General features: G+C 40.8%; 1 protein-coding gene across 1 annotated transcript in view; it reads right to left on the reverse strand.

Moving 5' to 3' along the window:
- LOC132819701 (calpain-2 catalytic subunit-like) overlaps positions 1-26,715 on the reverse strand; it is a 72,807-nt gene that overhangs the window by 11,268 nt on the left and 34,824 nt on the right. The window contains exons 5-15 of the mRNA XM_060831364.1: positions 26,120-26,288; positions 21,911-21,994; positions 18,201-18,286; positions 16,387-16,461; positions 12,639-12,799; positions 10,608-10,777; positions 10,084-10,095; positions 9,289-9,500; positions 7,984-8,026; positions 6,961-7,020; positions 4,201-4,258 (exon numbers count right to left, since the gene is read on the reverse strand). Coding sequence (XP_060687347.1) covers positions 4,201-4,258; positions 6,961-7,020; positions 7,984-8,026; positions 9,289-9,500; positions 10,084-10,095; positions 10,608-10,777; positions 12,639-12,799; positions 16,387-16,461; positions 18,201-18,286; positions 21,911-21,994; positions 26,120-26,288 — 1,130 coding nt within the window. The remainder of the gene's footprint in view (positions 1-4,200; positions 4,259-6,960; positions 7,021-7,983; positions 8,027-9,288; positions 9,501-10,083; positions 10,096-10,607; positions 10,778-12,638; positions 12,800-16,386; positions 16,462-18,200; positions 18,287-21,910; positions 21,995-26,119; positions 26,289-26,715) is intronic.

The raw sequence follows: 26,715 nt of genomic DNA on the forward strand, positions 1-26,715 counted from the left end.
CTGTTGTAAACATAAACTAGCCTCTAGAGTAGTATATTTTTGTTTCCACTCAGGAGGCAAGGTAAACAAATGGTCCATCCCCTCAAAGTGATAGGACTGAGGGCAAGGGGTGCAGCTCTTATCATTGACCTTGCAAAAATTGTGTAGGATCTTGCTTTTGAAGTTGCATCCTGATCGCTGTGAATCTAACACAATAAAGGAGAAATCAAGCACATATAAAATTCCAGCTTTAATTGAGACCTTTTGGTCAGGAGTGGGAATGGCCTGTGTGAACTTGGTGAAGGCATCCATGAGGCTGAGAATGCATTCAATCATGTTATTACTAGTGCTGAGGACCACAAAATCCATTGCAAGGACCAGAGATCCTATGCTGCGTTGAAGTTACTTCCCTGCTTTGGCCAAATTGTACCTCTCTTAATTTTAATGCCAGTCATTCATGTCAGAAGTCATTCCGGGCCAGCAACACTGCCATCCGTTCAGGGCAGTCAGCTGTTTAGTCATTTGGTATCTTGCTTGATCATGAACTGTGAACAACAATTGATGCTTGAGGCCATTGGGAAGGATGAGTTGCCCATCTCTCTCTTTCTCTCTCTCTCTCTCTCTCTCTCTACACTTATCATAAGCTAGCCAAAAGATGACTCCACCCTTCTCCCTGATCCTCCTCCAACACCGCAATAGTTTCCATTCCTGTCTGGACTCCCTTAGAAGTTACCTCTGAGTTACGTGGATGCTGGGCCTTCCACCAATGATGCAATCTTCTGACGCCCTCATGAATCAGCTGAAGCTGTCTAAAGACCTCTTGCAAAGTAGATGGCAAATGTGAATACATACCTTGTCTTTACCTGTCTGAACCTGATTTAGCTCTCATTCGTAAGTGCACCAGTGAAACTGTGATGAATCATCAACTGCATGTAATAAGAGTATCAGTGTCGGAACGCTGCATTTGATTTGAGCATTGGCACAGGCTGAGCCACAGCCCCTTTCACCTGGGCAGGCATGGGTTTACTCCCATGGTCAGTCTTCCAACTAAGGCCATCTGCATTTGTGTTACTTTTGCCTGGCCGATACTCGACAAGGTCAGACCACTAAAACATTCTTAAGCAGGCAGCCCAGACCATAATTTTGCATTTTGTTTTGCTAAGTGTACAGTGAAAATTACCCAGAGTAAGTTAGCTAGGTTGACTAGCAGGTGTTAAAATTGACAAAACTTTATTCACAAAATTACACAATAAAACACCGAGTACAGAATAAAGAACCCCTGCAGAACTCAGTCTATCCAAACTAAACTTAATTATGCTGTTCTGAATATACACAACAGTCCCAATAAGCAAACCTCCTTAAAATACAGTAAAAGGGAACAGATGTTTATGGATTGAAGTTAGAAGGACAGAGAGAGAGAGACTGTTCACACTGTCCACTGCTGAAGTCCCAACTAGTTCTGGAGTGAACTGCTCAGCTAGAGAGCTGACCACTCCCCTTTCATTATATGGATCACTTCTAAACCATCACCACTTTGGCCTTAAGTTTAATCTGTTTACATATAAACAAAAGGCCTCTCAAAGTCCTTTTCACCTCTGTACCAATCCAGTCTGATTGGAGCCTGGCCCGCCTACAGCCCCTCTGAAAATAATCAACGACACAGTATCCTTGAGAAAAAGAACAGCTTTTAGAAAAAAGTGACCAGCTTTGTGATAAATTGATAACTGAACCCAAGTGCAGTGGCCCATTGGGTCTCTCGTCCAAACTTGGCTGACATTTCAAAAGGGGTTTTTTTTGCTGTGAACACTTCACGTTCTGCATCAATCACAATGTCTCTGAGCTTCTGCGAACCACTTACTTCAAGATGGGCTAGGTTTCATGCTGGAGTAATTCTCCGTATTCTTTTTGTTTGGTTTGAGACTCTGACAGGTATAAGTGATAATCACAATTTCTGTCCTTGAACCCGTTATAGCACCACTTCAAGGCCATGGAAACTGGTGACTGCTTCCAGTAAGAAAGGAAGTTGGAAACCTGCGTAATCAAGGACAGGTAAAAGAACAGCCTGATTCTCTGCAACAGAGACAGTTCTCAGGTCTTGTAAAGGCAGATGGGCCTTGAGTGCATGGTGCAAGGTCAAAGACGTTTGACCTGTTACAGTCTGAATGATGTGATCCCACATGTCAAAGAAAGACATTTGTTGTATTAAGCCTTGTCAATCCCACAGGTTCTGATCCCTAACCCGTTCTGCAGGATGGTCCATTAGCTGGCTTCACTTGTCAGTTTGAAGGAGGGATCTGCTCGCCGAGCTGGGAATTTGTGTTGCAGACGTTTCGTCCCCTGTCTAGGTGACATCCTCAGTGCTTGGGAGCCTCCTGTGAAGCGCTTCTGTGATCTTCCCTCCAGCATTTGTAGTGGTTTGAATCTGCCGCTTCTGGTTGTCAGTTCCAGCTGTCTGCTGCAGTGGTCGGTATATTGGGTCCAGGTCGATGTGCTTATTAATGGAATCTGTGGATGAGTGCCATGCCTCTAGGAATTCCCTGGCTGTTCTCTGTTTGGCCTGTCCTATAATAGTAGTGTTGTCCCAGTCGAACTCATTTTGCTTGTCATCTGCATGTGTGGCTACTAAGGATAGCTGGTCGTGTTGTTTCGTGGCTAGTTGGTGTTCATGGATGCGGATCGTTAGCTGTCTTCCTGTTTGTCCTATGTAGTGTTTTGTGCAGTCCTTCCATCGGATTTTGTACACTACATTGGTTTTGCTCACGCTGGGTATCGGGTCCTTCGTTCTGGTGAGTTGTTGTCTGAGAATTCACCACAAAAGTATACAGGAAAGCCACACACACAGACCAAGTCCTGAACTACAAAAGCAACCACCCCAACACACACAAAAGAAGTTGCATCAAGACACTGTTCAAAAGGGCCACAACACACTGCAGTACACCAGAACTGCAAAAAGAGGAAGAAAAACACCTATACAATGTATTCGCCAAAAATAGATACCTGCGCAATTTCATCAACAGATGCCTAAGGGAAAGACAATGGAACGAGGACATACCGCAACCCAAAGGACTAGCCACTCTACCATAAATCAAGAGCATTTCCGAACTGACAGCCAGACTACTGCGACCACTAGGACTCATAACAGCACACAAACCAACAGGCACTCTCAGACAACAACTCACCAGAATGAAGGACCCGATACCCAGCATGAGCAAAACCAACGTAGTGTACAAAATCCCATGCAAGGGCTGCACAAAACACTATATAGGACAAACAGGAAGACAGCTAACGATCCGCTTCCATGAACACCAACTAGCCACGAAATGACACGACCAGCTATCCTTAGTAGCCACACACTCAGATGACAAGCAGCATGAATTCGACTGGGACAACACTACTATTATAGGACAAGCCAAACAGAGAACAGCCAGGGAATTCCTAGAGGCATGGCACTCATCCACAGATTCAATCAATAAGCACATCGACCTGGACCCAATATACTGAACACTGCAACGAACTGCTGGAACTGACAACCAGAAGCAGCAGATTCAAACCACTACAAATGCTGGAGGGAAGATCACAGAAGCGCTTCACAGGAGGCTCCCAAGCACTGAGGATGTCACCTAGACAGGGGACGAAACGTCTGCAACACAAATTCCCAGCTCGGCGAACAGAACCTCAACAACAAACTACAAATCTTCTCACAAACTTTAAGGAGGGATCCACAAGGACACCACAGTCAAACAACTTTACCAGTTCCAGGGAGACAGAGTCCAAATCCTCGGTTTAGTTGTTTGTGCTCTTCTTTAACTATGTCAGGCTTTTGATGTTCCACAATCCATTGTCAGTACCTGAAACCCCACTGCAGTCTTCTTTGAACAACCATACCACTTCCCAGTACATCCCAACAGGCTTTCCCATCCAGATGCTCCCCCCTGAACCCTGCCTGCTTGCAAACTTTGAGGCCACTGGACATCACCACTAGCTGTCTGTCCATCCTCAATCCAATCTTCAAGTGATAGATCATCAACTGTTTCCAATCTTGCCCCAAATCTGTCCATGTTTGGTCTCATCAGCAAGTAGACTTTCTGACCAGGAGTGTTCAGTTCTTTCTTCCATAGCATCAGGGGAATGCACGTGATTAGCATTATGTTACAACAACTCGGTTCATCTACCAGCACAGATTTACTGGTATAAATTTATGTAGTATGCTTCTTTACTTACGGTTAGACACAATTCTGTTCAGTATTCTTTGTAGCTCAAAGCAAGAAATTTCTGCATCCTGATTTTGAAAGAAAAAAAAAATCAGAATTCAAGTGCCATACCCTTCACAGGAAAGCAGCCCAAATTCAAACAAATCAGGTAATACCAACCTAATGTTTCCTTCCAAGTGGATGAAAATAATGGGTTGAATATTTTTCATGTTTTTTCAAATAATTAACTAACTTCTTTTCAATTGATGTCACAGTCACTGCCCTAGCACCCCTTAGTTCTAACTGTTTCAAAACAATTTTATTAATATTCCCTGTGTTCTTTTAATAACAATCCTGAATCCATGTCATCTTGTTTCCAATTAGTTAAATAGTGAAGATTTACCATTTCAAAGGTAATGCTTATAGAGGTGATAATCCCTATAATTCCTGTCTTATCCTTTTCTTCTTTCTTGAACATAGCTGTAACAATTTTTTTCCTTGAATTCTTTGGCACAGTTCGTTTTTTTAAAATTCTTTTTGGGAAATATCCAATTTGGGGACTTTTTGATATTAAAACACAATGAATGAATTTCATTTTCCCAATCGATATTTAATATTAGTAATGGCTCTTTGAAAGCACCCTCAGGCAATCTGCCAATGTTGTTCCATTATTACAAGATCTGATGAACAACTTGAATATTTCTGCTGTTCCATTATTCTGAAATTCAAGATGCCCTCTCTTTTTTCTTTTTTCCAACATGCAAGACCTCGCATTTGCTCACGTTGAATTTCATCATCCATTTCCTGGACCACTGTGCTAAACCGTCTAAATCTTTCTGCAGCCTCCCCACCTCCTCAGTACTACCTGCCTGTCCATCTAACTTCGTATCATCGGCAAACTTCATCAGAATGCCCCCAGTCCCTTCATCCAGATCATTAATGTATAAAGTGAACAGCTGTGGCCTGGAGCGTCGGAGGCTGAGGGGTGACCTTATAGAGGTTTATAAAATCATGAGGGGCATGGATAGGTTAAATAGACAAGGTCTATTCCCCAGGTTAGGGGAGTCAAAAACTAGAGGGCATAGGTTTAAGGTGAGAAGGGAAAGATAAAAGAAGGGACCTAAGACCATAAGACCATAAGACATAGGAGTGGAAGTAAGGCCATTCGGCCCATCGAGTCCACTCCGCCATTCAATCATGGCTGATGGGGATTTCAACTCCACTTACCCGCATTCTCCCCGTAGCCGTTAATTCCTCGTGACATCAAGAATCTATCAATCTCTGCGTTGAAGACATTTAGCGTCCCAGCCTCCACTGCACTCTGCGGCAATGAATTCCACAGGCCCACCACTCTCTGGTTGAAGAAATTCTGCATTTTTGTTCTGAATTGACCCCCTCTAATTTTAAGGCTGTGTCCATGGGTCTTAGTCTCCATGCCTAACGGAAAAAATTTCCTAGCGTCCACCCTTTCCAAGCCATGTATTATCTTGTAAGCTTCTATTAAGTCTCCCCTTAATCTTCTAAACTCCAATGAATACAATCCCAGGATCCTCAGCCGTTCCTCATATGTTAGACCAACCATTCCAGGGATCATCCGTGTGAATCTCCGCTGGACACGTTCCAGTGCCAGTATGTCCTTCCTGAGGTGTGGGGACCAAAACTGGACACAGTACTCCAAATGGGGCCTAACCAGAGATTTATAAAGTCTCAGTAGCACAACGGTGCTTTTATATTCCAACCCTCTTGAGATAAGTGACAACATTGCATTCGCTTTCTTAATCACGGACTCAACCTGCATGTTTACCTTTAGAAAATCCTCGACTAGTACTCCCAGATCCCTTTATACTTTGGCTTTACGAATTTTCTCACCATTTAGAAAGTAGTCTATGCTTTTATTCTTTTTGCCAAAGTGCAAGACCTCGCATTTGCTCATGTTGAATTCCATCAGCCATTTCCTGGGCCACTCTCCCAAACTGTCTAGATCCTTCTGTAGCCTCCCCACTTCCTCAGTACTACCTGCCTGTCTGCCTAACTTCGTATCATCTGCAAACTTCGCTAGAATGCCCCCAGTCCCTTCATCCAGATCATTAATATATAATGTAAACAGCTGTGGCCCCAACAGTGAACCCTGCGGGACACCGCTTGTCACCAGCTGCCATTCCGTAAAAGAACCTTTTATCCCAACTCTCTGCCTTCTGTCAGATAGCCAATCCTCAATCCATCCCAGTAGCTCACCTCGAACACCATGGGCCCTCATCTTGCTCAGCAGTGAGTAAGGGGCAACTTTTTAATGCAGAGGGTGGTGTGTTATGTGGTATGAGCTGTCAGGGGAAGTGGTGGAGACTGGCACAATTACAACATTTAAAAGACATCTGGGTGGACATATGAATAGGAAAGGTTTAGAGGAAAATGGGCCAAGTGCTGGAAAATGGGACTAGATTTATCTAGGATATCTGGTCAGCATGGACGAGTTGGACCAAAGGGTCAGTTTCCATGTTGTACATCTCTCTGACTCTGTGGTAAGAGCTAAGTATATTTTGCTGGCTCACTGTTATTTTATTGGCAGTGACTTTTCACAGCAGAGGAGGCCAGCACTGAGCTTACCGTGGCTATGTCAGCTCCCTGTAGAGTAATCCAGGTAGTAAAGTTACTGTCCATAAACATATTTTATCTCAATTTACTTGAGAACAGGCAACATTAAAGTAATAGAATACTCTTCTAATGGCAAGCACAAGAGTAAAGTTACAAAAGACATGTGGAATAACTCTAGTAGTGAATGTAAATTTCTCACCTGTCCTGCTAAATATCCAAACAAAGTCTCAAAGCTCTCGCTAATGTCGTCTTCATCAACCTTTAGGAATTATTGAAGAAGAATTGAATTACATGCACATATAACCATAAATAACTAGAAAAAATTATTGTTAAGGCAACACTATAAACATTTAATTTCCAGGAATCAGTCTCATTTAACATGGAAAAGCACACATACCAGTATTTTTGAATGATACGTAGTATTAACAGCATACGATACCAGCGCAGAAATATTAATATACTATCCTAACCAAAACCAAAGGGCAAGAGAAGAGTCTCGGTTCCATTTATCAGTGTCATTACTCTGTAAGGGAAGCCAGCCAGTTCACTAATAATTCTCAGCAGATGGAGTGAAGAGCCGTGCCCCTTGATGGCCACTGACAGCTTCAACTAGTCTTCAAGGAAGCACAGAACAACAAACAGCTATGTCGCTGTTTAACGTATCCTTGGGGACCAAAATATCAAACTGTGATCAAACAGAAAATCTATTCCAGTGTACCACTGCACAAAGTAATGAGTGTGGGTCTAAGTCCAACATTCCTCATGTGCCCTGGAGATTATAGTTGACTCAAGTTGCAGTCTGACTAAAGTCAAATAAATTTTGATCATGACTTTTACAGATTTTTTTGAATCAAACTTCCCTCTTCAGGTTATTCTATCTAGTTCTCCAATTGTGCCCCACCCTCCAATCAGTCATCTTATAAACCTGTTGGGATTCTTGGCATTCAGAGTGGCAGCAGTCAGTACCCAAACACAAAGTTGAAGTAGTTACATGGCACAAACCAGCAGCCAGGCATTTACAGAGGCAGAAGGACCCTATAAAAAAAATCAGGAAACAGGTGGCCTTATAGATGTCGGATTTTATACCAGTCAGGTTAGCGAGAATGTTAGGAAAAGTTAGGAGAAATGGTGGTATTTCATAACAATGTTTTTGATATTGAGGACAAACAATCACAACTGATCCTATAACACCTGAAAAAAAGACAATTATAGTCACACATACCTCCTCATCTTCCAGTTTTGCATCAACCTCAACATCTATGACTCTGTAATAGAAAGACGTTGCATATTACTTGCAATGAATATTTCAGCTGTGTTCCATGTATCCTGAGCACATTGCAATTCAATCCCATTTCAGAATCTCATTTCTGAATGAAATGCATTGACACATGTTGGGATATTATTCATGGGCCTTTCTGGCTAGCTACTGCCTCCAGGTTATTTTACCATGAAGTGCATCACAAACGAGCTCAATTCCTCATTAGATTAGTATGCAGACTTTCTAACACAGGACTCAAGACAGCAACCTTGCCAAGCTTACTCTACTGTGGGATAGAGATAAAGTATAGTGCCTCCTGGTTGAGAATGACTAACATAGATCAGAAATCAAAACTGGCACCTTCCTCACCTGCATGGTTCAGATTTTACCAATTACAGACCATAGAGATTGGAAGAGGTTGATTTAATGTTTCTAACATATTTTTGTGAAGACCAAATTAATTATTTGCATGGAATTTATATATGTTTAGGATAGAATTAAAGTATTTTTCTATGCACAAACTTGGAATCTTAATTTCAGACAAAAAGCAGAAATATGGTTTGCAGAACATGTGCAATGTTTTCATATAGAACTATTTTCTTCTGAAAGATGAATGCTGGGAAATTAATCATAAAATTACTTATAATCAAATGGCACAAAAGGAAGCTTATTCAAAAAGACATCCAATTAGTTCTACCTCAGCCCTTCCCTCACAGCCATGAAAACTTTCCCTTTCAAGTACATTTCCAATTTTGAGAGAAAAGATACTGCTGAATCTGTTTCTGCTTTTTCTTCAGGCATCACATATTCCAAATGATAACGTAATAGCTCACTGCAGAAAAAAGAAACTTTGTCTCCCTCTGGTTCCTTTGCCAATTGTCTAAAAACTTTGTCATTTGTGTGCTGACCTTTCTGCCAACAAAAAATGTTTTTTCCCCATGACTATATCAAAACCCACCCAAGCTCTGAACATTAAAATATCCCTTAAACTATTCTACTCTAAAAATGCAATTCCAGCTTCTCTGAACTCTCCACATTAACACACGTCATTTAATTTCATGGAGAAGAGACCAAGAGGACAGAGATTTGGTCTTGATCCAACATCATAAATGTAGTAAGTTTTCATCGTATTTCCATAAATGTCATAACTGATGATTGGCAGCAGCTTTTCACATTCCTAGGCACGCTTGACTCAGAATGCTTGCTTTAAAAGTATCAAGGCCTTTCACAGCATTTGCTCATATCTGAGTTTGTGTTGTCTATACTCACTGTAGATCAGTTTGTTTCTCTGTAAACACACGAATTGCAAAATCTCCATTCTTATGTGGCTCAAAAGTGGATGGTACAATGAAATACTGTCCAGGTTCAAGAGCAAGACGGTTCATGACTTCTCGCAGATTGATGAAGGTTTCTGATCTTGCGCTGGCTGCATGCGTCATGAAAAAATCTCTCCTCAGCTGAATATTAGTTTGATCTTTATACTATGGATAAACAAAAGAAAATGACATTAACTTGTTTCTGATTTTGCCATACTTTTGAACTGTTATCACAATCTTTCTATATATTTGCGATGATAGCGCTGTTACCAGGAAAGCAACAAAGCAACAGAATATTTTCCAGCTCTGCATTGACTTCACTGTTAAAATTCTTCTTCAGCATGTGGTTTTGGTCAGGATAATCAAAGGGAAAAGAAAAATCAAACAAGAAGTAAATGTATATACTGATCAGATCAATAAGGTGATCCACTGTACCAGGAGGATACTCTCCCAAAATGTAACTGTCTGTTGTGAAAAAAAATTCTAGGAGTTCAACTTCTTCACTTCTGAAAAAGAGTCACTGAACCCAAAATGCAAATTTTGCTTTCACTCCACAGTCGTTGCCGGATCAGCTGAGTTTTCCCAGTTTTTTCTGCTTGTGTTTCTGACTTCCAACATCTGCAGGCTTGTTCTTTTTTTGTTTGAAGATTAATTGGATGATATTCAGTGTAATATTAAAAGCTATGAAAATACTACCATCTTATAAAAATCTAATTAAGGTTGTAATCCAGATCTTATTTATACGCACCTCGTCAGGGACCTGTGAAGTTAAGAAAGAGGAACATAAGTCCAAAGGGTTTTATAAGGCATTTACAATTTATGCAATGTTTAAAAAATTTTGAGCTGAACTGAAGTCATGTTTTTAAGTGCTATACCAACAATTAAACTTATACGAACATTTCACAAATTCTGGAATGACAGAACTAATAATGTCTGTGCCCCAAAATGAGATTTTATGGTGATAAAGCTTTGGTACAGAGCAACCTAAGAAGATATTGCATTGGTGGCTGCCAATATTTTCATACAAGAGAGTGTGAAGACAGGGCCATATACTCTGCAGAGACTGCCCCAACTTCTAACTAAGGGAAAGATAATATTTCAGTGAAGTACTGTCTTGACAGTCTCAATGATCTGCAACATTAGGTTTATAATATTGATTTCTATTTCTTTGCACCAAATGTCTGAAAAGCCATATGTAAATCAGCACGACAGGAATTGTTACTTATTTTTTACCTGTTAACTTATTTTACATGATCAAAACAAGAAACTTACCTCATAGATAGCGAAGCCTATGGTATGCATGTCTTCACCCATTTTTCTTTGCCTTCTACGATTCTTTTGAATCACACCAACCAGAAAGCTACATTTATCATCGTCATCTGTAGGATCATCATCTGCTTCATCCAGCTGGATTTTAAACTGAGGATTTGTCCAAAATGTTCCTATAAATGGAAACCAGTTCTGAGCAAGATCAGTCTTTCAGTAATTGATGCTGCTTGTGATGTAATGTGTGAGATTTATATAGCATCATTCATTTTAGAGTTTGGATCTTGAACTGATGACCAGCATTCCCTCTAATTTTCTTACTGGCTGTGTGGGACAAGGTCAGTGCATGGCTGAGACCTCCAGAACTGGAGGTCAGTGCTGCAATCAATGTGCCAATGCTGAATGCTGTATACAGAGTATCAGAGTGGTTGCATGCATTCACAAGCTTAGAAAGAACACTGCTAGTGACATGTGGGATTTGGTCTGTGTGTATGAAGGAGGTAAATGATTAATTTGTAAGGCTTTCTGAGGCTATAATTTGTTTAAATAAAAAGAGACAGGTATAGTTCCTGCAGATTAATGAGAATTTATTTACATTGGGAAAGTTTTAACTAGTCAACAGAGAAAAGAGATTGTTGTTCATTAGGTTTCATTTAGAAGGATCAGGCTTTGTGCTTTTTTTATTGTTGGTTTAGGGGAAATGCCCAAATCTTGCAAAGTCCTTCTGGTTTGAGTTTGTAGAAACCTTAGTTGAAGTTGGATGTGTAAAACAGTTTCTCCCGAAAAAGGGAGACAGTTTCAAGCTGTTAAGAAATAGGTTACATGCTTGATTTCGAAGTTCCAGAAATGTCTGGTTAAGGTCCTGAAGGGGGTTAGTTGAAGCTGAGAAAGTTTAAGGTCAGTTGAACGAAGATTCAAGGAAGAGGATATCAGATTCTCAGGACCAGGAATTGATGCATCAATTATGTTAAACACTATAGATGTGATAGAGAAGGAAATTTTAACCACCGTGAGTACTGTAAAAGGATGCTGTGGGTATTAATGAATTGTATTTTACTACCTATTTTGAAACCTCTACATTTGCAATATATGCAAATAGTTTGGTTTACTCTATTATATCTTGTTTTTCTGCAATAAACTTCTGTTTTATTGTTAAACTCAAATCCATTGTGTTGCATGTTACAGTGAAAGACAATTTTGTTAAAACAGCAGAAATCAAACTATGATCTATCAAGCCAGATTTCAATCGGGGATCGGATTTGTCCAGTAACAACACGAATTGAGATCATAACACCATGCACATTATTCTCGCAGGACAAAACTGATGGTTTGTTTATTACTGTTTAGAAACAGACAAATAACGTATCATATAACATTATTTTTTACCACAGGTATTAATCACACTTTATATTAGAATCCCTACAGTGTGCAAATAGGCACCCAAATTTAATAAAAGAAAAAAAAACACAGAATATGTAAAGGAAAGTAACATTAGATTTTGATAGAATTTGGTTATTTGTATGAAAATGTTGTAATTACTAGTGGAAAGGTGGATACAAGAGATCATAAAGCTATTTGAAAAATATATTGAACTGTAATACTATAGACTGATCAGGACAGACTTGGCAAAGAAGGTAGATGTAAAGCAGTAATATCTAATCTTGAAGTAGCAGCCACTCAAGGAAAATTAAACGTTCTTGTTACTGAAGTATCTTCAATGCAAAGTCAAAAGAATCTCTTGTCAAACTGCATGTTAACAAACTGCATAGGTGGAGAAGATGCAAAATTAGCGATTATGTCAGCAGTAATGTCATAACGGAGTAAAACATAATGGAACCTGAAGCAGACTGTGTAAGGTCTCAGATGTTCTCTCCTATCCTCTCTGATGTAAACACAATTATATTTAATGAAGCCTGTTGATGTTCACTTAACTGAGTGCCAATATAATCTTCGTTCATCTATTAAGTTGCTTAATGTGATAGATTGAACAGAAAAACACAGTGCCATGGGTGAGAGAGAGAAATTGAAATTTCATACTTGGGTAATTTCGACATCCTCCTGCAGTAGATCCAGCCCTCCAACTCCCATTAAATGTCGTCATGCTCCATTTGTGAACTGTGTCACTGCTAAGAGTGTCAGGAGTAAGGTTGCATATTTCCACTCGGGAGAAATTTCGGAGAAAGTCAGTAAATGACATCCTGGAAGGAGATTGGGAATGAGGGCAGAGCCGACAAAAAATTACAGAGAAATGTGGACCAAAAAACACCTAACTATCTTCAACAAATGGTTTTCCTTCACTTCTGTCTTTAATCAAATTAGAATTATACCTGCATAGGAATTACAATATAAAAACAGGCATTTCAAAATCCTCCTCCAATTAGGTGTGTACCCAGTAGTATTAGTCCTACTTTTAAGGTCAGCCTTTCCTCTATTCCTATATCTTTTTATTCCCCTTATTTTAATAATATCCTTCAATGTTGAACAAAAAAACCCCAAAAGAACTGCAGATGCTGATAATCAGAAAGAGAAACAGAAATTGCTGGAAAAACATAGCAGGTCTGGCAGTATATGTGGATAGAAATCAGATTTAATGTTTTGGGTCCAATGACCCTTCTTCAGAACTCTGAAGAAAAATCACTGGACCTGAAATGTTAACTCTGATTTCTTTCACAGATACTGCCAGATCTGCTGAGATTTTCCATCAATTTCTGTTTCTGTTCCTTTAATGTTGACATGATTCCTATCTGAGCCACCAACATTACAGCAGTTCAAAGCCTCAATAGTTCTCTGTTGTGTTTTTTTTGACTCATCATTCTAAATTGTTCAGTTTTCTTCTTGTAACTATGGTCTCTTCTAAAGTTCTTAATTATTGGAAGCCATTTGCTTCAATTTACTCCTTCAGTAATCATAATTTTAAACATTTTTTATTGAATTGCTATGGTTCCTCATATTAGACAGCCTCCTGATGAAGCAGCATTGTATGCTCTCTCAACTCTTATTATCCCTCCTAACCTGAAGACTCAGTAGTCCATACAGAAATCTGACACTAAGATTTTAGACAGGGATAATTATTACCTCATGGGATTTTATATTTCATTAGTCTATAGCAGTCTTTTAGAGTCATGGAGTCCTACAGCACAGAGACAGGCCCTTTGGCCCAAACTGGTCCATGCTAACCAAAATGTCCATCCACACTAACCCCATTTCCCTGCACTTAACCCATATCCTTCTAAACTTTTCCTATTCATGTATTTGCCCAAATGCCTCTGAAATGTTTGTTAATGTAGCCACCTCAACCACTTCTGCTGGCAGCTCATTCCATATGCGTACCACCTTTTGTGTAAAAAACGTGGCCCCTCAGGTTTATTCTTTCCCCTCTTACCTTAAACTGATGCCCTCTAATCCTCAATTCTCCAACCCTGGGGAAAGAAAACTGAGTGCATTCACCCTATCCGTGCCTCTCATGATCTTACACGCTTCTTTCAGATTCCTCCTCAGTCTCCCATGCTGTAAAGAAAGAAGTCCTAGCCTATCCAACCTCTCCCTATAACTCAGACTCTTGAGTCCTGGCAATGGGTTCTGCACTCTTCCCAGTTTAATAACATCCTTCCTATAGCAAGGTGACCAAAACTGAACACAATACTCCAAGTGCAGCCTCACCAATATCCTGTACAACTGCAACATAACTTCCCAATTCTATAATCAGTGCCCTGACTGAGGAAGGTCAGTGTGCCAAAAGCCTTCTTCACTGTCCTGTCTGCCTGTGACTCCACTTTCAGAGAACCGTGCATCTGAACTCCAAGGTCCCTCTACTCCATTACACTCCTTAAGACCCTACCATTCACCATGAAACACCTACCCTGTCTTGACTTTCCAAAATGCAACACTTCACACTTATCTATATTTGCTGTTTCTTGGCCCACTTCCCCAGCTGATCAAGATCCTGCTGCAATTTCTGATAACCTTCCTCGCTGTCCCCAGTACCACCTATTTTAGTGTCATCAGCAAACTTACTAGTTATGTCTCGTACATTCTTATCCAAATCATTGATATAGATAACAAATAGCAATGGGCCCAGCACCAACTCCTGAGACACACCACTAGTCACAAGTGTCCAGTCCAACAGGTATCCTTCCACTATTACCCTCTGCTTCCTACCATTAAGCCAACTGTGTATCCAATTTGCCAGCTCTCTCTGGATTCCATGCGACCTAACCTTTTGGTTATTTGTTTTTAAATATCACCTTAACAGCTGAAGTACCTCATTTAAAATTTTGTGAATTTGAACTTATAAAATGTTCTGCTTTTCTATATCATCCAACCTTTCCTCACTTAAAGTATATATTATGTAAATCAAGATGAAAAACCCCATAAGAATGGACACTGAAGGAAATAGGGAATGAAGTGGGGTGGAATTGGATGGAGGATAGGCAGAGGCAATTAGAAGGGGAAGAGGCTTGTTAGGAATCCAGATCTTATCCAATAACTCAATACCATCCGTATCACTCTTGCAACCACAGATAATGTGTTGGTCTCCATGTAAGATAGGGGTTTCATCTTCACATCCTGGAGTCCAAGATGAACAGACTTGGAATACTTCTGCATACAATTCAAATCCGCGCTTTTTCATTGCAAATAGATTATTTAGCATCTCTGGCCTGTTCCGCTAGCCAATAAGGCATTGATCTACAACCCAACTCCTTTGCCCTGTACAGCTTAATAACTTTCCCTAATATATTTCCCTCTCCACCCCTTTCCGCCTTCCGCAAAGACCGTTCCCTCCGTGACTACCTGGTCAGGTCCACGCCCCCCTACGACCCACCCTCCCATCCTGGCACTTTCCCCTGCCACCGCAGGAACTGTAAAGCCTGTGCCCAAACCTCCTCCCTCACCTCTATCCAAGGCCCTAAAGGAGCCTTCCACATCCAAAGTTTTACCTGCACATCCACTAACATCATTTATTGTATCCGTTGCTCCCGATGCGGTCTCCTCTACATTGGGGAGACTGGGCGCCTCCTAGCAGAGCGCTTTAGGGAACATCTCCGAGACACCCGCACCAATCAACCACACCGCCCCGTGGCCCAACATTTCAACTCCCCCTTCCACTCTCCCGAGGACATGGAGGTCCTGGGCCTCCTCCACCGCCACTCCCTCACCACCAGACGCCTGGAGGAAGAACGCCTCATCTTCCGCCTCAGAACACTTCAACCCCAGGGCATCAATGTGGACTTCAACAGCTTCCTCATTTCCCCTTCTCCCACCTCATCCTGGTTTCAAACTTTCAGCTTAGCACTGTCCCCATGACTTGTCCGGACTTGTCCGACCTGCCTAGCTCCTTTTCCACCTATCCACTCCACCCTCTCCTCCCTGACCTATCACCTTCATCTCCTCCCCCACTCTATGCTACTCTCTCCCCACCCCACCCTCCTCCAGATTATCTCTCCATACTTCCAGCTTACTGCCTTTATTCCTGATGAAGGGCTTTTGCCCGAAACGTTGATTTCGCTGCTCGTTGGATGCTGCCTGAACTGCTGAGCTCTTCCAGCACCACTAATCCACTTCCCTATCACTCCAACCCTTACTGAGCTAACGTAGTTCTCAGTTCTCCAGTAACACAAATTTAAAATTCTCATCTTTCTGTTTCCCTGAGCTTTGTTCTAATTCTTGCCTTAACCTAGAGAAGCTCGACAGTCTTCTCCCAGCCCAGTCCTTCACTAGTCCCCACAAACAAATAAACTTTTTTGTCTTCTGAATCTTCTCTCTTGGACATCTGAATTCACTTTACCAGAATTCTCCATCTTCTGATTCATCATGTAGCCGATCTCTTTCTTCACCAGGGATGCAATCCCACTCACATGCACTGTAATGAGGTAGATAATTGGAAAAAACGTTGTTATATTTTGTAGGAATGAAATGGGAGCAAAAACACATCAGCTTTCATTACAACAAAATTCATAATTTGCCCAGCTGCCAATATGGTTTTGTTGTGTGTCTGACCCTTAAACTCTTGGTAACAATGTAGCTGATGATGGAGTCCTACATATAATTTACTCATATGATTTATACATAATGCACTATTTTTTAAAGGGCCAGAGTTTTCTTTTTTGATTGTACAGTATTAGAAAAGGTGGTGGAAAATATATGTCTTTTCATTCATATGTTGCATCAAAACCCAAGCCCCTCTCACAATTCAGACACCCATTTTGCATCTGGAGGAAGGAAAAGTAAATTGAGGCACTCAGGGAACCTCAGGGTGAGAAAATAATAGATTAACAACAGTTCACTTTGATGTTCAATGAAATAAGAGACTTTGTACATGTTTGTTGTAGTTCATTATTCATAAAGTCATACAGGAACTTACACACCAGTTTCATACCAACAATCAGTATTTACTTCTGTCATAATCATGCACAGACAGAGTTTTGAGTTATATTGATGTTCTAGATATTTTCAATATAGTAACTGAAGTTCTGAGAGTGATGGTCGCTCTGATAACCCCCTCATGTATTAATGTCTCCAATGCAGCTCAGACTGTCTCCTCAAAATTAGCTTTTCTTTATGAAAAAGTTATGAAACAACCAAAGAGCCAACTACTATGTGTACACAGGAGCTTCCCCCTCCTGACCTGATAATGCAATATCATGGACATCAATGCTTCATGGACACGATAGCTGCTCTGATTAAAGTATATTCCTTGCCATATTCTTCTGTTGCTGTTAAATGAGTTATAGTGAGCCATTAAATTCTTTAATTCATTCATGAGATTTGAATATTTATTGCCCATCCTCAATTACCCTTGAGAAGGTGGTGGTGAGCTGCCTTCTTGAACTGGTATAGTCTATGTGGTGGTAATTACTGTGCTGTTACGAAAGGAGCTTCAGGATCGATATAGGAAGGGAAAAGGTTGAGGTTTGGAAGGGAGATTACAGAGAGTTAGGTAGAAATTTAAAAAGGAGGTCCTCAAAGGAAGTAATATCTGGATTACTCCCAGTACTATGAGCTAGTGAGGGCAGGAATATGAGGATAGAGCAGATGAATGCATGCTGAGGAGCTGGTGTATGGGAGAAGGATTCACATTTTTGGATCATTGGATTCTCTTTTGGGGTAGTTGTGACCTGTACAAGAAGGACGGATTGCACGTAAATTGGAAGGGGACTAATATACTGGCAGGGAAATTTGCTAGAACTGCTTGGGAGGATTTAAACTAGTAAAGTGTGTGGGGGTGTGGGGGGGTAGGACCCGGGGAGATAATGAGGAAAGAAATTGACCTGAGACAGGTACAGCTGAGAACAGAGGTGAGTCAAACAGTCAGGGCAGGCAGGGACAAGGTAGGACTAATACATTAAACTGCATTTATTTCAATGCAAGGGGCCTAACAGGGAAGGCAGATGAACTCAGGGCATGATTAGGAACACGGGACTGGGATATCATAGCAATTATGGAATCATGGCTCAAGGATGGGCAGGACTGGCAGCTTAATGTTCCAGGATACAAATGCTACAGGAAGGATAGAAAGGGAGGCAAGAGAGGAGGGGGAGTGCATTTTTGATAAGGGATAGTATTACAGCTGTGCTGAGGGAAATTATTCCCGGAACCTACTCGTCACTCCAGCTTCCAGTCCATTCCGTTTGACCCCAAGGGTTCCTGATCCGGATCAGCTGCTCTTCATCACCTTGATAATTCACCTGTAAGGGTTAAAATACAAGGACAGTCCCATAATGTTTCTATTTCACTTATGGTCTCTGGAATTAATATTCAGAGCTGGATCTGAAGTATACCAGGAAAAAAATGAAAAGCTGTTACTTCAGGTTTTTGAATGAAGCATTTATCTTTCAGGATTCCAAATTAGTTTTATGACATTTTTTGATTAAGCACCTCCATATCGTCATATAATACCAACACGGACAAAAGCAATTTTTATGCTACTGCAGAATATTTTAATTTTGATCCACTTAATTTTGAGTTAAGAGTAAAATTTTATTCTATTAATAGGAAACAAACAACCTGCATTCATCAATAGGTCAATGGTTCTTTTCTACATATTGACAGAAAGCTCAAGACATGTGGATAGTGCAGGGACAAACAGATTAGTATAAACAATTAACAAGCAGAGTTCAGTTAATTTCCGGAAGTGCACACCTGCCCTACTGGCACCTTGAAGGCATTGACCTTCTCAGGAATGTCAAGTGGACGTACCTTGAGGGTGAGGAAAATCTTGGGCAGCTGGCAAAATTGAATAATGTTTTTGGATTTAAGAAAGATTGCACTAGTATCCAACACAGTCCCCACATAATATTGTCTCAGAAACATCTACCGACCAGAGTCATAGAGTCGTAGAGATGTACAGCAAAAAAAACCGACCTTTCAGTTCAACTCGTCCATGCCGACCAGATATCCTAACCTAATCCAGTCCCATTTGCCAGCACTTGGCCTGCATCCCTCTAAACCCTTCCTGTTCATATACCCATCCAGATGCCTTTTAAATGCTGTAATTGTACCAGCCTCCACCACTTCCTCTGGCAGCTCATTCCATACATGTACCACTCTCTGTGTGAAAAGGTTGCCCCTTTAGTCCCTTTTATATCTTTCCCCTCTTACCCTAAACCTATGCCCTCTAATTCTGGACTCCCTCACCCCAGGGAAAAGACCTTGTTTATTTATCCTATCAATGCCCCTCATGATTTTGTAAACCTCTATAAGGTCACCCCTCAGCCTTTGACGCTCCAGGGAAAAACAGCCCCAGCCTATTTAGCCTATCCTTGTAGCTCAAATCCTCCAACCCTGGCAACATCCTTGTAAACCTATCTCCAACTCTTTGAAGCTTCACAACATCCTTCCAATTGGAAGGAGACCAAAATTGCACGCAATATTCCAACATTAGCCTAACCAATGTCCTGTATAGCCGCAACATGACTTCCCAACTCCTTTACTCAATGTTCTCACCAATAAAGGAAAGCGTACCAAACAAGGCATTCGATAAGGTTCCCCACAGTAGGCTATTGTACAAAATGCGAAGGAATGGGATTGTGGGAAATACAGCAGTTTGGATCAGTAATTGGCTTGCTGAAAGAAGACAGAGGGTGCTGGTTGATGGGAAATGTCCAGTTACTAGCGGTGTACCACCAGGGTCGGTGTTGGGTCCACTGCTGTTCGTCATTTTGATAAATGACCTGGATGAGGGCGTAGAAGGGTGGGTTGGTAAATTTGCAGATGATACTAAGGTCTGTGGAGTTGTAGATAGTGATGAAGGATGTTGTAGGTTACAGAGAGACATAGATAAGCTGCAGAGCTGGGCTGAGAGGTGGCAAATGGAATATAATGTGGACATGTGTGAGGTGATTCATTTTGGTCGGAGTAACCAGAATGCAAAGTACTGGGCTAATGGTAAGATTCTTGGTAGTGTAGATGAGCAGAGAGATCTCGGTGTCCAGGTACACAGGTCCTTGAAAGTTACCACCCAGGTTGACACGGTTGTTAAGAAGGCATACAGTATTTTAGCTTTTATTAATAGAGGGATCGAGTTCTGGAATCATGAGGTTATGCTACAGCTGTACAAAACTCTGGTGTGGCCACACTTGGAGTATTGTATACAGTTCTGGTCACTGCATTATAAGAAGGATGTGGAAGCTTTGGAAAGGGTGCAGAGGAGATTTACTAGGATATTGCCTGGTGTGGAGGGAAGGTCTTACGAGGAAAGGCTGAGGGACTTGAGGTTGTTTTCGTTGGAGAGAAGGTTGAGAGGTGACTTAATAGAGACATATAAGATAATCAGAGGGTTAGATAGGGTGGACAGGGAGAGCCTTTTTCCAAGTATGGTGACGGCGAGCAAGAAGGGGCATAGCTTTACATTGAGGGGTGATAGATATAGGACAGATGTCAGAGGTAGTTCCTTTACTCAGAGAGTAGTAAAGGTATGGAATGCTTTGTCTGCAACGGTAGTAGATTCACCAACTTTAAGTACATTTCAGTCGTCATTGGACAAGCATATGGACATACATGGAATAGTGTAGGTTAGATGGGCTTCAGATTGATATGACAGGTCGGCACAACATCGAGGGCTGAAGGGCCTGTACTGTGCTGCAATGTTCTATATTTATACTTTCTTCACTGTCCTATCTATCTGCGACTGTACTTTCAAGGAACTATGAACCTGCACTCCAAGGTCTCTTTGTTCAGCAACACTCCCCAGGACCTTACCATTAAGTGTATAAGTCCTGCTAAGATTTGCTTTCCCAAAATGCAGCACCTCCTATTTATCTAAATTAAACTCCATCTGCCACTCCTTAGCCCATTGCCCATCTAATCAAGATGCCGTTATACTCTGAGGTAACCTTCTTTGCTGTCCACTACACCTTCAATTTTGGTGTCATCTGCAAACTTACTAACTATACCCTCCTATGTTCACATCCAAATTATTTATATAAATGACGAACAGCATCCTACTCCTGATTAACTCATTGAGTTTTAAGCTTCTTTGTTGTGAAGTTATTGTAACAAATCTCAACTGCAATTAGCCTGCTGCAATTGTCACCATGAACACCTCTCTACATCAGAGTTTGCTGTTAGAAAGTTTGATTTTATTAGATTATTGTCCAGATCCCTATAGAAAATGTTAAATTCATTGAGTATATTAATCACTGGGATTCAATCTTGGTCTGTGGTCTCACACAGGATGTAGATTCGGGCTGGGGCTCGGGAACACCTGGGCAAAGCCAGGCTTTGCACATAAGGTGAAAAGACTGACACAGTGGCAAATGAACAGTTGCTTTTAGAGATCAGCGTATCGTTATCTGCCAAAAAAAGAGTTTATCAAGTTGAAGAAGAGGAAGTAAGCTGGGTTTATCTTGCATTTCAGGATGAACTTGGTGAATGATTCAGCCCGATGTGGCAATAAAAGGCTAAACCAATTGTGTTCCACAATGTTCAAGTCTATGCCATTTGTAACTGAGAATTGGTAAACTGACCAAGGTGGAAGAAAATAAGGGTTCTGCTCGGGACAGTGATTGAAAGGTGAGTGAATGTTTGAGCAGATTAGCAGCCGAACAGGTCCTGTGGCAAATGGAGATCAAATACCAGACATTTGAAATTTAAAGGCACAGGCATGAATGACTATGTCAGGCAAGGGGCCGGGTATCAAAGGCTTAATGCATCTGTACAACCAGCTGTACAGCAAGAATAAAGAGAGAAAGAAAAAAGTTGGGGAATTCATTATATGTTGCATTTGGCAGATGACACAGAGAAACAACATCACCCTTTCAGATAACATGACATATTTTGGAGAAATTAAAAACTGACTATTTGACACTTACTGTTTCTGCTCCAGTAACAGAATAAGCATGGCCCTTGACCAACTGTTGGGAAGTAATTGCTTCAGTCTCTGCTGCACTGGTGATCTAATGAACAAGAGTATCAGTGTTAAATAGTCAAAAGTCAGATTATCATTGATTAAAAATAGCTTTAGTCACTACAATACATAACTTCTATGTTATTTAATATTTTTAAATGGAACATAAAACTTTATCAAATATAGAATTATGCATTTGAGAATCTGTAAAAACCAAGATTCATACTCTACTACATTACCAAATGAAGAGGAGTAGGAGAAGGTGAAGTAAATCATAAAGTTAGTATCTGATGCTAAAGCAGAGCTTCAAAGGTTTGTAGCTTATAGAATGGAAGGAACAGTGCAGTAGGCAAGGAAATCTTCAGTCTTGGAATCCTAGAAAATAAATTAGATAGGAGAGAACAGGAGTGCAATAAGGCACAGGGATCCAAAGCAACATGCAGTTCAGTTAACTTGGAGATTGTTACTAAGGCTTGCAGGTTACACAAATACCAACAATTTAAATGGTATAAATATCAAGTCTCAGAATCAAAGGCAAAAATATTGCAAAAAAGAAATTAAAATCTTTATCTGTTTTAACTGAATTATAGCAGCCTAAAACATCATAAAAAGGCAAAATATTGTGGATGCTGGCATTCTGAAATAAAACACAAAAGGTGCTGGAGAAGCTCAGCAGGTCTGGCAACATCTGTGGAGAGAGAAACAGTTAACATTTTAGGTTCAATGAATCTCCTTCAACAATATTCTGAAGAAGTCATCCGAGACTCAAAATGATAACTTTTTCTCTTTCCTCCAATGCTGCCAGACCTGCTGAACTTCTGCAATATTTTGTTTTTATTTCTGGTCTAAGTGTGTACTTTGTTCTTGAATCATGTATTTATAGCCTAGTCTCCAGGCTGAATCCTTACCCCTGAACAAACTGCATTCACTTTATCAGAACTACTGGTTTTCACTAAATGGAAACAGATATAGGGGAATGTGATCGGCTTACCAGAAGTGAAGTCTACCCTATCCTACAATTCCTATTAGACCCGCAGCGTGTCGGACCATACATTCACATGTAAGGCTGAGCTGTAAAGGATGTTTACTCATGCCCATAAAAGAAAATAAATTGTCACTGAACAAAGTAAAAAATTGGAAGCTCTCCAATGGAGATGATAGTGAAAATATTTAATTGAATTTAATCAATATCTGTGGAAATGGATAGTTTTTGAGATCAGCAGCTAAGTGCACATTGAGGCAGAATTTTCTGAGTGTCCTTAAAGGTAAAGGAACATTTAGATGCAGCAAGTAGAGGCAAACTGTTTGGGGAGATTGCACAGGTAACCGAGCATATCCCATCACACACCCACCCATTTAACATATTCAACAGAATTAGACTCTGGCTCTGTTATGTGTTATTCTGTTTATTTTTATATATTTGATGTTCTATGCTGAAGAGCATTCATGAAATTTTGCCTCACAGATTAAGTCAAGAATACAACGGACAAAATTCAAGTATTACCTGAGTTTAGCATGTTGCTCCTGGTATGAGCTTTCAATCACAGCTGCTTCAGAAATTCAGAATTACCTGAAAGCTAACAGGTTCTCTGCAGTGCAGGGTAGTCAGGCAAAATACAACTACACCCCCTTTTTCTCAGAAGTAGATGCTATGTCCTGTGATTTAAATGTCCAGCAAGCTTCAACAAGAGAGATGCTGCCGCCAAATAATAATTCGAAACCTCAGCAACATGCCTTCCCTTCATGCATAGATCTCATTTTTTGTCCCTAATTGGCCTTTTCTGTTCTTACTACCCTTTTATTGTTAACCTGTCCATAAATGATTTTTGGATTCCCTTTAATGTTATTTGCAGGCTTTTTTTCTTTGTTTCTCTTATTTTCTTGTTCAATTCTCCTCAGAAGCTTTCATATTCAGCTTGGTTCTCAAATGTAATTCCCACCTGATATCAGTCGTGAGCACACTTTTTCTGCTCCATCTTAATATTTCTCCATTTTTTCATTCAGGGAGCTTTGTTTTTGTTTGTCCTGTCTTTCCCCTTCAGAGGAATATACCTTGGTAGCATTTGAATTCTGTCTTTTCTAAAGGCAATTTAAATTTTGCCTGCTAATCTTGGGTTCCATTTTATCTATGCTAGATCCATTCTTAACACAATGAAGCTGGCAATCCTCCAGTCAATCATTCTTACTTGGAATTACTCTTTGCCCTTTTCCATAGCCAATCAAATTAAAACCTTCTGATTCAAAGATCTCTGACCCTAAATATTCCCTACTAACATTTATGCACTTCGCATATCTCTCTTTCAATATTTAGTCCATCCATGTTTTCTTTCTCCTCAGACTGGCAAAATACTGCTTTAGAACAACACACAAACTATATGCAGCCATACATTCATAGAGATATATAGCATGGAAACAAACCCTTTGGTCCAACTCGTCTGTGCTGACCAGATTTCCTAGATAAATCTAGTCCCATTTTCCAGCACTTGGCCCATATCACTCTAAATCCTCCCTATTCAAGTACCCATCCAGATGCCTTTTAAATGTTGTAATTGGACCAGCCTCCACCACTTCCTCTGGCAGCTCATTCCATACATGCACCACCCTCTGCATGAAAATGTTGCCCCTTAGGTCCCTTTTAAATCTTTCCCCTCTCACCGTAAACCTATGCCCTTGAGTTTTAGACTCACCCATCTTGGGGAAAAGGCCTTGGCTATTCACTTTATCCATTCCCCTCATGATTTTATAAACCTCTAGAAGGTCACCCCTCAGCCTCTGATGCTCCAGGGAAAACAGCCCATTCAGCCTCTCCTCAAAGCTTCCCAGTATAGTCACTCAATAATTCTTGAACGTCTTTAATAACTTTGTAAATTTGCTTCCCTACATCTTCACCATTAGTAGGCGGCTGACAGATTACAGTGAGCAATGCAACTCTTCCTTTTTTTAACTTTTTACCTTGAGCCAGATAGATTCTGTCTGTGACCCCATTGGAAATCTCCTTCCCTCTTCCCAGGACTGCAATGTTCTCTTTAATCAATTTTGTCACACCTTCTCCTTTCTGATCTTTTCTAAACACCTACACTAGGAATATTTAATGCCATTCTTTGAGACAGGTCTCCGTTATCGTAATAATATTGAATTCCACAAGTCAATCTGCACCTGCAACTCACCAATCCTATTTTCACAATCTGTAAATTTCCGTACATGCACTGTAACCTCCCGAGAACCCACCTCATTCCTTAATATTTCCAACATAATGCTATCTGTCTCCCTCTCAATATTGTTTGTTACTGGAATCCCTCTCCAGTATTATCTCATGATTCCCATAACCCTGCCATTTTAGTCTAAACACTTAAAAATCACACAACACCAGGTTATAGTCCAACGGGTTCAATTGGAAGCACTAGCTTTTGGAGCAACATTCCTTCATCAGCACAACCACCTGATGAAGGAGCGGCACTCGGAAGCTAGTGCTTCCAATTAAACCTGTTGGACTATAACCTGGTATTGTGTGATTTTTAACTTTGTACACCCCAGTCCAACACTGGTATCTCCAAATCAGTCTAAACACTGTATTTGCAAACTGTGCCACAAGGTCCTGTCAATGTTCCCTCTAATTTGTTTTCACTGCACAGATCTCCAAGGTTCATGCGCAGGAGCAGCTCCTGGAAGCAGAAGCCATGTATTGCCACACTAATCTGCATGCATGGAGCTTATAGGGAAAGTTGGTCCTGGTTTTGTTTAAGTGCAACTGATCATGCCTGGACATATTCCAACCCTCAGTAAGAACTGATTCTGAGATCTCAAGAAATTAAAGCCCTCCGTTCAGCATTATCTCTCTATCCGGCCATGCATTCACATGCTCTCTTTCCTAATTCTTTACACACTTGCATGTAGTGCTGGGAGTTAATCAGATTGTTACATTTGAGGTCCTGCCTGCTCATATTCTATGTAGCTTCTTAAACACTGATTGTAGGATCATTTCCCTTTTTCTCCTTACGTTATTGGTAAAAAATATCACCCATTAGCACTGGCTGTTCCAGGGAGGCAGCATACCATCCTGGAGAAAAACCCATACAGTCACCTATCGGACTTCCAATCACAATTGCTCTTTGAGTCTTCATCGTATCTAGGACTGCGGAGTTCTAATGATATTTTGGATTAATTAGAGACTCACATTAATTGAACAGCCGAGGAGTGAGCCGCATCTTAGTGCCTTTCGAATGATTTTAAAGAGGTTGCTTGGTGCTTTGTCTAATTCGTACCACTCTGAAATTCCTCCTGTAAAATCTTCAAACCCTTCAGTGGTGGCTCCTCCAGAGAGTGCTTCATATGAACCATTTAACCTGAGAAATGGGGACGTTGCAATTAATCCATTGAGAATCCATTGGCACGTTTCAGCCCCGTATCTGACAGTAGTATTCCACTGGAGAAAGTGAAATTCAGCAAAAAGCAGCAGGGCAATCACATACCCAAAGGCTCCCATTAATACACCATGTAACATCCTTTGTAGGAGTCACAATCAGATGGAGTACAGGAGAATCCACAGCAAAAAGATAAACGATTTCAGTTCTGGATCCAGAGGAACTCCTTCTCCTGACCCCCTTCTCGGAAGGAAATGTATAAATAAGGTTAGGCGAGTTGGCCATGCTAAATTGCCCATAGTGTTCCTGGATGTGTTGGTTAGGTGCATTAGTCAGGGTAAATGTAGAGTAATAGGATAAGGGGAATAGGTCTGGGTTGGTGACTCTTCAGAGGGTCAGTATGGGCTCA

The sequence above is a fragment of the Hemiscyllium ocellatum genome, chromosome 10, assembly GCF_020745735.1.
Source record: "Hemiscyllium ocellatum isolate sHemOce1 chromosome 10, sHemOce1.pat.X.cur, whole genome shotgun sequence".
Lineage (NCBI taxonomy): Eukaryota > Metazoa > Chordata > Chondrichthyes > Orectolobiformes > Hemiscylliidae > Hemiscyllium > Hemiscyllium ocellatum.